The sequence below is a fragment of the Alexandromys fortis genome, unplaced genomic scaffold, assembly GCF_014885135.2.
Source record: "Alexandromys fortis isolate MF-2015 unplaced genomic scaffold, M_Fortis_MF-2015_v1.1 scaffold_122, whole genome shotgun sequence".
NCBI classification, from domain to species: Eukaryota; Metazoa; Chordata; class Mammalia; order Rodentia; family Cricetidae; genus Alexandromys; species Alexandromys fortis.
Genome location: NW_026068004.1, coordinates 2,091,756 through 2,103,578, shown reverse-complemented (window position 1 = coordinate 2,103,578; position 11,823 = coordinate 2,091,756). Strand labels below are relative to the sequence as shown.

General features: G+C 44.8%; 1 protein-coding gene across 1 annotated transcript; it reads right to left on the bottom strand.

Annotated features, from left to right (window-relative positions):
- Positions 1 to 2,122: 2,122 nt before the first annotated feature.
- Tmco2 (transmembrane and coiled-coil domains 2) lies at positions 2,123 to 6,588 on the bottom strand. The gene is made up of 2 exons (XM_050161304.1): positions 6,346 to 6,588; positions 2,123 to 2,440 (listed from the first exon to the last, which is right to left on the bottom strand). The coding sequence occupies exons 1-2, from the start codon at positions 6,586 to 6,588 to the stop codon at positions 2,123 to 2,125; spliced, it is 561 nt and encodes a 186-aa protein (XP_050017261.1).
- Positions 6,589 to 11,823: the final 5,235 nt, after the last annotated feature.

Sequence of the window (11,823 nt, the reverse complement as noted above, 5' to 3'; positions counted from 1 at the left end):
GGCAAGGCTGCAGGGTCACTGGCTGTAGAGAACTGTTTGTCTCTGTGATTTCTCTCATGAGCCACTGCATTTCTTCCCCAAGAACAGCTGTGGGGCTCTTTCCACAGCCCTTTCGGGGTATCTTTTACACTTATTGGGCTCACATATAGCTGTGGGTGTTCAGGAAGATGATCCTGTGCAATTTTTTTAATATTTATTTATTATGTATACAATAATCTGTCTGTGTGTATGTCTGCAGGCCAGAAGAGGGCACCAGACCTCATTACAGATGGCTGTGAGCCACCATGTGGTTGCCGGGAATTGAACTCAGGACCTTTGGAAGAGCAGGCAATGCTCTTAACCACTGAGCCATCTCACCAGCCCGATTCTGCACAGTTTTGATGGATAGAAATAATACTAGGATATTTTACATTACTCAGACTGACAGAATTCTCAGTCACAAAGACAGCCTTTTACACAGACAGCTAATTTTGGACTTCAGAACAAATTCAAAGCAGGCTGGTCGCCCCTAGAGACAAGTATCTGGTCGCCCCTAGAAGCAAATACAGCAGGTCATTTTCCCAGCTGTTGTTTTTCTGATTCAAGGTTAGAGTTTGAAGCAACTTTCATCCGCACATCCTCCCCAACATCAAGGTCCAGCCAGTTGTTTACTGTCTGGGAACCCTCACCAATTTAGAGCTACGTGCTAGGGTCAATGTGACATCGCTAACCTAGGAGAAACTAGGTGACTTATCTTGTGTTATGAGAATGGGTCGGGCCTGAAGATGTAACTTCTAATTGTCCAGAGTTTGGCTGTATAAGAAGGGTAGGCGGCATGGGTGTGGAGAAAGACGGCTGTGCAGAGCTATGTGAGAGCTGCCGCAGTGTGTGTGTGTGTGTGTGTGTGTGTGTGTGTGTGTGTGTGTGTGCTGAATGAGAGAAGCGTGAGTGAGCAGAGAGCGTGTGGGTAATGTAGAAGCAGTGAGTGTGACAGAGAGTGCGTGTGAGCGCTGCTGCTGCTGCTGCTACCTAGAGAAGCTCTGCCTAGGAGCTGTCTAAATTGCCTTATGGTGAGAGGACATGTAAATCAGATGTATGGCTGTGGCCTTGCGGAGATCTGTGACTGTGTGAAGGCAGGGACGATGAAGCTGCAAGACATGTAGAAATGTATGTTAGAGATGTGTAACCATGTGAATGTAGACAGAATGTAACTGTGCAGAGAGAGTGTCAAGAAAGAGATTATTTTAAGATAAAGAGGAGAAGGTGACCATCCGGACAGCATGTGCATGTTCTTCTTAGGCTACCAGCAGATAGCGTGTGTCTACTTATTTTTCCCCTCAGAAAAAGTCTAGCCCCCCACCGCCTTTGTGGATTCTATTTACCTTGGTGCTGACTGGAGGCTGGCCCTGTTAGCTACACACAGCTACCTGCAACTCTGGTCCTAGGGTACTGCTTCTGGCTTCTGTGGATACCAGGCAAGAAAGTGGTGTACAGATGTGCAGGCAACACACCCCCATTCCCACTCCCTGCCCCAACACACAGATACACACACACAGACACACACACACACACAGTTCCAGGGCATGCTGGGCCACCTAGTGAATCCTTGCCTAGAAAACAAACAAGTCCACAATGTCCTCCTTTATGAATACTCTCCCCATTGCTCACCTCTGAAAAATCCAGGGGTTCCTGGACTGCACACTTTTCTTATGACAGGGACCAGCACGGGACCGTCTGTTCACACACTATGGCCCTCAAACTGTGACTGGCTTACATCACATCTTCTCCAGTGTCTTCAGCATGGACCTCAGAGCCACAGCCCTGAGCACCCCCCTTCTTTCTACATCGGCTTCCCCTCCAGTCTGGCTATCTTGCATTACTCTATGGTCTCCAGCCTGCTGAATCAGCAGCATACTTGTCTATGCCAGGCAAATGACTTCCCAACAAGCCCCAGCCCCCATGCTCAGAGACATTTTCAACTGTCATTACCCCACATGACCCAACACACACAAGGTAGACTCTGGGCCCTGTGGAAGAGGCTATCAGATCTTTGCTGGGTAATTTCAATATAGTTCTCTATTTTATTGATACACCACTGCACACACGAGGGAAGCAGTGCTTTTATGGAAAAGATTGGAGTCCATCACATTTCAGATGTGGAAGTAAACCCTGATGTGGGCAAGGGGCTCTGGCAGTCGGAGCAGCTGCAGTAGGGCTCAGAGGAGCAGTTCCGCTTCACAGAGGGCTTCTGGGCAACAAGCATCCCCTCCAGGTCCCTCACTTTGTTTTCTACCATCTGAAGCTTTTTCAAGATTTTCTCTTGCAGACCCAAAGACAGGAAGATATTACTATTGTCTTGCATCTGGCGACCGCTTCCTTCTGGGTTGGCTAGCAAAGCCTGAAAGAAATCTGAGCCTTTCTTGTAAAGTTGGTAGAGTGTGATCACAAACACCACGATTTTCTAAAATGAAACAAAACAAGTGTTACTTGGCCATGCAAGCGAAAAGTCACAGGCAACTAACTACACACCCCAAACAGAACGACAGTCTTCTAGTAACAACACTCCCTCATTCCTAACTAAGCCAAGCTTTTTCTTTAACGAAACATTTCACGCTGACTTTTAATCTTTTTAAAGACCTTGTCACGTGTATGAGTGCTTTGCTTGCATGTATATAGATATAGCACTTATATGCCTGGCTGGCGCCCAAGGAGGCCAAAAGAGGGTATGGGATTCCCTGGAACTGGAGTTACAGATGGTTGTGAGCGGCTATGTGGGTGCTGGGAATCAAAACTGGGTCCTCTGTGAGAGCACCCAGTGCTCTTAACCTAGCCAAGTCATCTCTCCAGCCCTCCTACTTTTACTCTTTTGTTCACCGTCACCAGAGTGGTAGGGGTTTGATTTCTACTTAGGAAAATAAAGAGCATAATAGGCCAGGCAGTGGTGGCGCACGCCTTTAATCCCAGCACTTGGGAGGCAGAGGCAGGTGGATCTCTCTGTAAGTTTGAGACCAGCCTGGTCTATAGTTCCAGGACAGACTTCAAAGCTACAGAGAAACCTTGTCTTGAAAAACCAAAGAAAAGCATAATAGTAAGTTCCATTTGCTCAAGTTTGTTACCATGTGGCGGGCTCCATGCTAACTCATGCAGGAACCCCCGGAATAGATGCACTCATCCACTAGTTCACACTAGTTCACACCTTCCAGTGTGAACCCTGTCAATGTGCAATGTCACAGACTGGAATTGATAAAGCCAGGACTGGAATCCAGGAATTCTCCCAAGTAAAGAGATCTAAAAAGTCGATTTTCTGGTAGTACTGGCTAGTTTTATGTTAACTTGACACAAGCTAAAGTCATCCGAGAGGAGGGCACCTCAATGGAGAAGAAGCCTCCATAAAACGGAGCTGTCGCCGAGCCTGTAGGCCATTTTCTTAGTTGGCGTTTGATAGGAGAGGGCCCAGCCTATTGTGGGTGGTGCCATCCCCGGGGTGGTGGTCCTGAGTTCTATAAGCAAGCAGTCTGAGAAAACCATAAAGACCAAGCCAGTAAGCAGCACCCTCCCTGGTTTCTCCTGATCTGTTTGAGCTCCTGTTCTGACTTCCATGGTGAACTGTGATGTGGAAGTATGCGCCAAATAACCCCTCTCCTCCCAGGTTGCTCTGGTCATGGTGTTTCAGCACAGCTGACAGCCCCTTCCCCAAACTAAGACACTGGTCATGGAAAAACTGCTTTAACCTGGAATAGATTTAACCTGGAATTTATTCCTAACCAGGAATAGATTCCTGGTAGGTTAAAAACAAACCCATCACTGTTTTCCTCAGAGCAATTAACACTGCTTAATGAATACGCATGGGTTAGGCTTGATTACACAGTCTGTCTCCTTTATATCTCACCACAACCCCATAAGGCATTCCACTAAGACCATTTCACAGACAAGGGAACTGAGCTAGAGGTCCAGTGAGTGATCTCAGTTCACAGAGCAGACAGTTCGCAAAAATGTCTACCAAGCAGTCCGACTCCTGAGCCCACACGGTTACTCACTCTGCTGTATTGCTCCTTTTTCTTCCTTTTCTTTTAGAGATGGGGTCTCGTGTATCCTAGGCAGGCCCTACAACTTGGTATTAAATTTCCAATCACCCTACCCCCACCTTCCAAACGATGGCATTACCGTCATGCATCGCCACAGCTGGTTTCTGGTTTGATACTTTTGCCTGCACTGTTCGAGAGTCTGAAAGCTCATCTCTCTGACTGCACTGAACCAAGTTTGTGTTGCTATATTCCACTCTAGCGTTCCGTAACTGAGATGTGTTGATGTGTGCATACAATCTCGTATTGATGAGTCATGTTTATTTCTTCTATTTTATGAGTTTTTGAACAAAAATTCAATTTGAAATCCTAAACATTGGGTTCTAGCTCCAGCTTCCCAAGCTCTTTTTTTTTGGGGGGGGGGGTTTCGAGACAGGGTTTCTCTATGGTTTTGGAGCCTGTCCTGGAACTAGCTCTTGTAGACCAGGCTGGTCTCGAACTCTCAGAGATCCGCTTGCCTCTGCCTCCCGAGTGCTGGGATTAAAGGTGTGCGCCACCACCGCCTGGCTCCCAAGCTCTAACAAAACCATGTGAACCTGGGCAGCAACTAAGTTACCCAATTTCCACAGTGGCCGTGATAATCCCTGTCCTGCCTGTTATGCAGAGCTTCCCAAAGTTAAACTTGAATGTGCATTCAGCCATGATTCCTAACTGGAAAAGAAAGAAAAGCTATGAAATGATCCAGTAATAGCTTCTTTGTATACTTATCAAACAGGCCTGCCTTTAACCCCAGCACTCAGGGGGCAGAGACAGGCAGCTGTCCGTGAGTTCGAGGCCAGCCTGGTCTACAGAGCGAGTTCCAACATTGGCGCCATAGCTACTGAGAAATTCTGTCTCGAAAAACCAAAAGAAAGAAATAAAGTCCTCATGACTGTAATTCAGACACTTGAAAGGGGGAACGAGGGTGCTAGGGAATCCTGTGTTAGCTTTTACTATCCAGCTAATTCGAGGTCAGCCTAAGTGTGGGGGTTCTTCTTGACAAAACAAAGCAAAAGCCCTCTTTAAATTCTACCTCCTTAAATTTCCACTGAGCCTCCATGTACCTCACTCTCCTCATTTCTCATGTGAAAACAAACTATTTCATGGAGTTATTCAGATTTCCCAAAACATTGAGAACCATGCTATAAATGAATTATCATTGTTATTATTGTTGTTGTTGATTTTCAACAGGGTTTCTCCGTCCTGGGACTCTCTCTGTAGATGAGCCTGGCCTTGAACTCAGAGATCAAGCTGCTGCGATTAAAGGCGTGTGCTGCCACTGCCTGGTGAGCTATGATTATTACTGAAGGTTGGACAAAATTACACACATTCCTGATGTTCCTTATAATAAGCCTGTTAACTTTCCATCCCACTAAAGAGCCCCTGTATGTTTCTGGGGCTTAGCTTGTTAAAACAATGATGAAAACACTGGGATGCTCTAACTCACACAGTTCTCTCAGTTAAAGAGAAATAGCAGGAAAAAAATTAATGGCAGTATGAATAACACATGCACACACACACACACACACACACACATGCACGAGCCTGGTTGTCCCACACTGCTTATTCTATGAACATGGTAAGTTCTCAGAGACAAGTGATCAACTAAGTTTGAGCCAGATAACTTTCTCAAGTGATGAACTTGTCCAAATCTATTTTATAATAGAGACAAGCCAAACACCATTGTGAGAACGTATTTTTATGTTTACAACCTAATTGGTGGAAGTTTTCAAGGATAGTGTAGTTTCTTTCTCTTCCTTCCTTCCTCCCTCCCTCCCTCCCTCCCTCCCTCCCTCCCTCCCTCCCTTCCTTCCTTCCTTTCCTTCCTTCCTTCCTTCCTCTTTAAGGAAGAAAGTTTATTTCTTTTTATTTTATTAATTTTATTGAGTTAGATATTTTTCTCCACTCCCTTCTCCCTTTCTACCCTCTTCCGTGACCCCACACTCCCAGTTTACTCAGGAGATCTTGTCTTTTTCACCTAAGGAAAGTGTAGTTTCAACCAACTCAAGAGGCAGAGACAATAGCTAACCTCCCCGCTTCCTTGATCCTTTACATAAACTTACAAAACTAAACAGAAGCAATATGAAAGAGAAGTAACCAAAGTTGACTCTTTGGCCAGAAATCGTGGTGTGTGTCAGCCCTCAGGGTGAGAGTTTGGGGGTAAGGACTTAATGAAGCAGGAGCCCCACAAGTTTTTACCATGAGTTTAGGGCCAGCCTAAACTACCAACCTGTATTAGAACAGCAAAACCCAACAAACACATCTCCCACCAGACACAAAAGACTTAACTTTCTACGAATACAACCTGGATTGATCGAACGCTTCGTTTCCATAAGGAAAATAATCCAATTGCCAACAAAGTCAAAAAAGAGATCCCTAGGATGATTTGCACTGTTGGTGCGAGATTATCGAGTACCCCCAAATTTGTTGGCTGAGGCACACTAGTCTCCCCCACAAAAGTTGCTTGTAACCAATTCCATATCGAGCTGCGAGCAAGAGCATTTAAGAGGTTGTCCCAGGAAGAAGTTGCCGTTGGAGATATTGGCATTTTCAAAACGGCAGCTGCAGGAACTACATGTGCAGAGGCTTCAGGAATCTAGCCATGAGTTAGGGAAAGTGCTCAGGGAGTTCAGGTGTTCTGGAGCCATTATGAGCTATGCTTTGTGATGTCACCGCTCAGGAGGCTCACCAATGACCCTTCTCACTCAAGAGCAAGCAGACAGCAGTGTTCAGCTCATCCATACTATTTTCTCTGCTCTTTAGCTCGTCTTGGTTCTGGCATAGCAGTCCCCTCGTAGCACCTTCTGTGATGATGGAGACGCTCTGTGTCTGCCTTGTCTGATATAGCAGCCGCTATCATTCAAAATGGGAACAAGGAGTGTAGCTCAGTTGGTATTGTTCTTGCCTACTACACACAAAGCTTAGGGTTATCCCAAGCACTACAGAAACAAGCCATGGTAGCTGTCCTCGTTTGGTTTCTATGACTGTGATGAACAATGTGACCAAAAGCAACTTGAGGTGGAAAGAGTTATTTCACCTAGTAGACTATTGCCCATGCTCAAGGGATGTCGGGGCAGGAACTAGGAACTGAAGTGGTGGCCATGGAGGAGCGCTGCTTACTAGCTTGCTCCTCGTGGCTTGCTCAGAATTTTTTTCTTTCTTTCTTTTTTTTTTTTTAAATGTGTATGAGTATTTTGTCTGCAAGTATGCCTGTGCACCATATGCCTGCACAGGCCAAAAGAGGAACTGGATCCCCTGTAGGTGGTGGGAATCCAAACAAGTAGTCAGTGTTCCTAATGGCTGAGCTAGCTATCTCTCCACCCCTGAGCAGGCTTTCTTTTCAATCCTGGACCACCAGCTGAGGGGTGGCACTTCCCACTGTGAGCTGGGCCTGCCAACATCAATCACCAATCCTGCAGGCAAAGCAGCTTCTCAATTGAGATTTCTTCTACCCAGATGAGCCCAGCTTGTTTCAAGTTGAAAAACAAAAAGCCCAAAGCAAAACTAGCTGAGGCAGTGGCGGCACATGCCTGTAATCAATCAATCCCAGCACTGAAGAGGTTGGGGAAGAAGGTCCAAAATTCCAAGTCATTCTAGGATCGATAAAGATTACAAGCCAGATAAGGTTACGTGAGACCCCGCATCAAAACAACAAAATTAGATAGTGTTGAAGAAGAACTGGTTTTACATTTCAGCTTTATTTAAATTTAAACAGCCACATGAGCACTTCTTATATCGTGCCCATATAGAACATTTCCGGCACCTTAAACACACAGGGTAGCAGTGACTTTTTTCTGAACGAGAAAGCCCAAGTATATTAAGGCTGAGAGGAACTTGAAGGAGATCAGTAACAGGTCTGGCTGTGCTTGAACTCGCTTTGTAGACCAGGCTGGCCTGGGATTCACAGAGATCCACCTGCCCCTGCCTCCTGAGTGTGGGGATTAAAGCACCACCACCACCACCACCACCACCACCACCACCACCACCACCACCACCACCACCACCACCACCACCACCACAGGGCTAGGAAGAGCTTTTGTTAGGGAAACAGAGGTCCTTGCACTCACAGAGAATCATTAAGCATTTGTTTGCTTGATTTTTGTTGAAATGTTTTTTGTTTTTTTTTTCCTCCCTAATAGAGGGATTAACTCAATATCAATGGTCCCTTCATGGGAGAAAAAAAAAATCAAAACAAGCCCAACTTCTAGTACAAAAACAATCACAACTAGAGCATAAGCACTAAGCCAACGTTGTTTAAATTTCCAGGGATATTAACTATTCATTGTATAGAGGATGTTCTCTTCTCCTGATCGTTTAATAATATGTAACTGAATGCTTAATTTTCATAGTAAATAAACTAACAGATCATAATTCATAATGTTGAACTATCATTGAGTCTGCTCTTAGCTGTTTAGCATTCCCGTCATACACACCACAGGGTTTGCCTCTGCTCTTTAAGTTCCATTCTGGAAACTCAGTTAAATTCTATAAAAACGTAACACCTGAAACAGCAGGTTATTAGCTTATTTAGTAATGTGACTGCTAAGGCAGTAACTCATAGAAATAATCCCTTACTGATAAAGAACATGCAAAAATTATTTTTCTACTAAATAAAATGCAGGTAAGTTATTTGCTCCACGCTGTTAATAATTGGCAGGTCACATTAACATGTTACTCAGGATCTATTTTTAAAAATCCTCTTTTTAAGATTTTACAAAAATACCCAATGGGTATTGCCTAAAATTACATCTTAAAAATCCTATAGAGATGGCTTTTTAATGTTTTTTTAGATGGCTCTTGGAAAGGACCATGAGCGTATTTACACAGAAATTCCACATGCTCCACAAAAAGATTGCGCCCACTCTGGGTTCTACAGCTCAAAAGCCTAAACTCTCCATAACCAATCGGCCTTTACTAGACGTCTAACTGACTGCAGATTATTATTTTATCTGACTCTGCTGATCCTTAAGTCTGGTTGACAGTTTATTGGACGGACTAAGAAGAATCAGAGTCTTCTAGTCATAATGGATAGCTTTGGAACCCCAGTTTAGACCTCCTCATCCGAAATGGGTATTCTTAAGGGAGACCGAGGCTCGACATTACTTGACCTCAGGTATAAATTAGCACACGAAGGGCAGAGATGCACCGAGAATGGAAAGGAAATGTTGCAAAAGGAGTAGATGTGGGCCGGGCGATGGTGGCGCATGCCTTTAATCCCAGCACTCGGGAGGCAGAGGCAGGCGGATCTCTGTGAGTTCGAGGCCAGCCTGGTCTACAAGAGCTAGTTCCAGGACAGGCTCCAAAGCTACAGAGAAACCCTGTCTCGAAAAAAAACAAAAACAAAAAAAAGGAGTAGACATGGAAAGGAGACAAAAATGGGAAAAGGGCTTTATGGACCTTCAGCTCAGTTTCCTTGCTTTAAAAAAATAATAATAGGGGCTGCAGACTACTATATCCAGCAAAACTGTCAATCACCATAGAAGGACAAAACAAGATATTCCATGACAAATCTAGATTTCACCAATACCTAGCCACAAACCTAGCTCTACACAAAATACTAGAAGGAAAATTCCAACCCAAGGAAGATGGTTACACCTACAAAAACACAGGCAATTGATGATCTCATTACAGCAAATCCCGAAGAAGAAAAAAAATGCACAAATTAACATCACCAACGATGAAAACTAAATTAACAGGAGATAGCAACCACTGGTCATTAATATCCCTTAATGTAAATGGACTCAACTCCCTATAAAAAGGCACAGGCTAACAGATTGGATACGAAAACAGAATCCATCCTTCTTCTGCATACAAGGTCATCTTTGTGTCTCCGGATGGCCTAACACTAAGGTGAGGCCATCCTTATGTCTTTTCAGAAAATAAACAATCCTGATTTGGTGCATCTGACCAGGACATTCAGAGGGCACAAGACGAAGGAAATGTCCAAAGGCAGATGACATATCCATCAAGAGGAGATGTTCCAAGGAGAGTAAGCGGATACCCTGGGGAATATCAGAATTTTAACTCACCAAGCTGAGACTTTGGAGGAGACAACAAGGACTAAGGCAGGCACAATACCGCCGTGTTAACAACTCTATCCAAATGCCCTTTGTCAGGGGGACAAAAGACACACCCGTGACAGGAGACAGCATGACAGTTTTGCTATACTGAAGATTTTTTATGAAGCTTTATGTGGAATAGACCATATTCCACCCATTTTGCTCACAGCAGAAATACTAGCAGAAACGAATCAAGAGATGGTTGAATTGAGGACGGCTTTCCCTTTTCCTCGGCCCTCTGCTAGCTCTGACTATAACTCTTTTACGCTTGCCTGTAGTAGACTAGCTACAGAGGCAATGCATTCAACCTCGACGTCTGTTACAGACACTATTTTTTCTTAAAAGAAAATTAGAAGGGAAATGTTGGGGACATGGAGGTCATTGTACTCACAGAGAAACATTAAGAAAAAGCAGGGTGGTGCTGGCAGTGGTGGCACACGCCTTTAATCCCAGCACTCAGGAGGCAGAGGCAGGAGAATTTCTGTGAGTTCGAGGCCAGCCTGGTCTACAGAGTGAGTTCCAGGATGGGCTCCAAAAAGTTACAGAGCAACCCTGTCTCAGAAAAACCAAACCAAAACAACTCCCTCCCCCCAAAAAAGGAAAGAAAGAAACCCCAGGAATACTAAACACTCAGGGACCTCTTCTCAGTGGAGGAAATAAAAGACCTGTTTTCCCGCCCAGAAGGCTGGGAGTGGGTCTTGTTAACAACCTGGCAACCTTTTTGCTATCTGGAGGCAGATCTCATCCACCTTTTCCTGCAGAGATGAACCTCATCCTAATTTCTCAGAATGGGTTACTCCACCCTCATGGTGTAGCGACACTTACGCTTCATTGTGCACCTGGAAGATGACTGACTGTTGCCTGGAAACCTTCCCCCAGATTGTTCTGTGTTTAGATCTGCTGACAGGGAACCGCCTGCATTAGACTCCAAGCGTCTGATCCAGGTCGATGAAGTCAGTCTGCACAGGGTTTTCATTCTTATCTCTTCTTGGGGTTTACTTCTCTGGTTGGACACCTGCAGGGCCCCCCTTCAGGCTTTCTTGACAAATATAGAAAATAGTTATTTCCTTGTCATTTTGTAAGTCTTTTCTTTTTGGAGTTGTCTTTAAGGAGTTTTTATTAGCATATATTAATTATGCATGATAATGACATCACTTTCTGTCCCTTTTTCACTCTCACCACGTTTGTGCCTCATTTGCATATGAGCCTACAGAAGGGGACTCCACCTCCTTCAAAGATTTTCCCCAGTGTTTTGTGAGAGTAGCAGGCTGTCCCGTAACCCACCTACCATCATTAGAGCTGTTGTTCTGCTTACTACCTATCTAGTCGGCACATTCCCCAAAGGGTTTCATGAACTAGCTAGTTCACATACAAAAGAATCAACTGTGAGGACAGATTGGAGAGACAGTCAGGGTGCTTGCTTTGGTACACACATTAAGTGATTGGGACAGTACATAGCCCGTCTGAGGATGACGCACAAGTTTGTCAAGTGTTCCATATTTTGAAAAATAAGACAAGCAAGCACGCAAGAATCCAAAAGCTTGCAACAAAAGGAACAGAAACACAACAGGGAAGGGTCAGTTTATCCGGGTGGTGGTAGTGCAGACCTTTAATCCCAGCACTCTGGAGGTAAAGGCAGGCATCTCTGAGTGTGAGGGCAGCCTGGTCCATAGAGCAAATTCCAGGACAGCCAGGACTACACAGAGAAACCCTGTCTCAAAAAA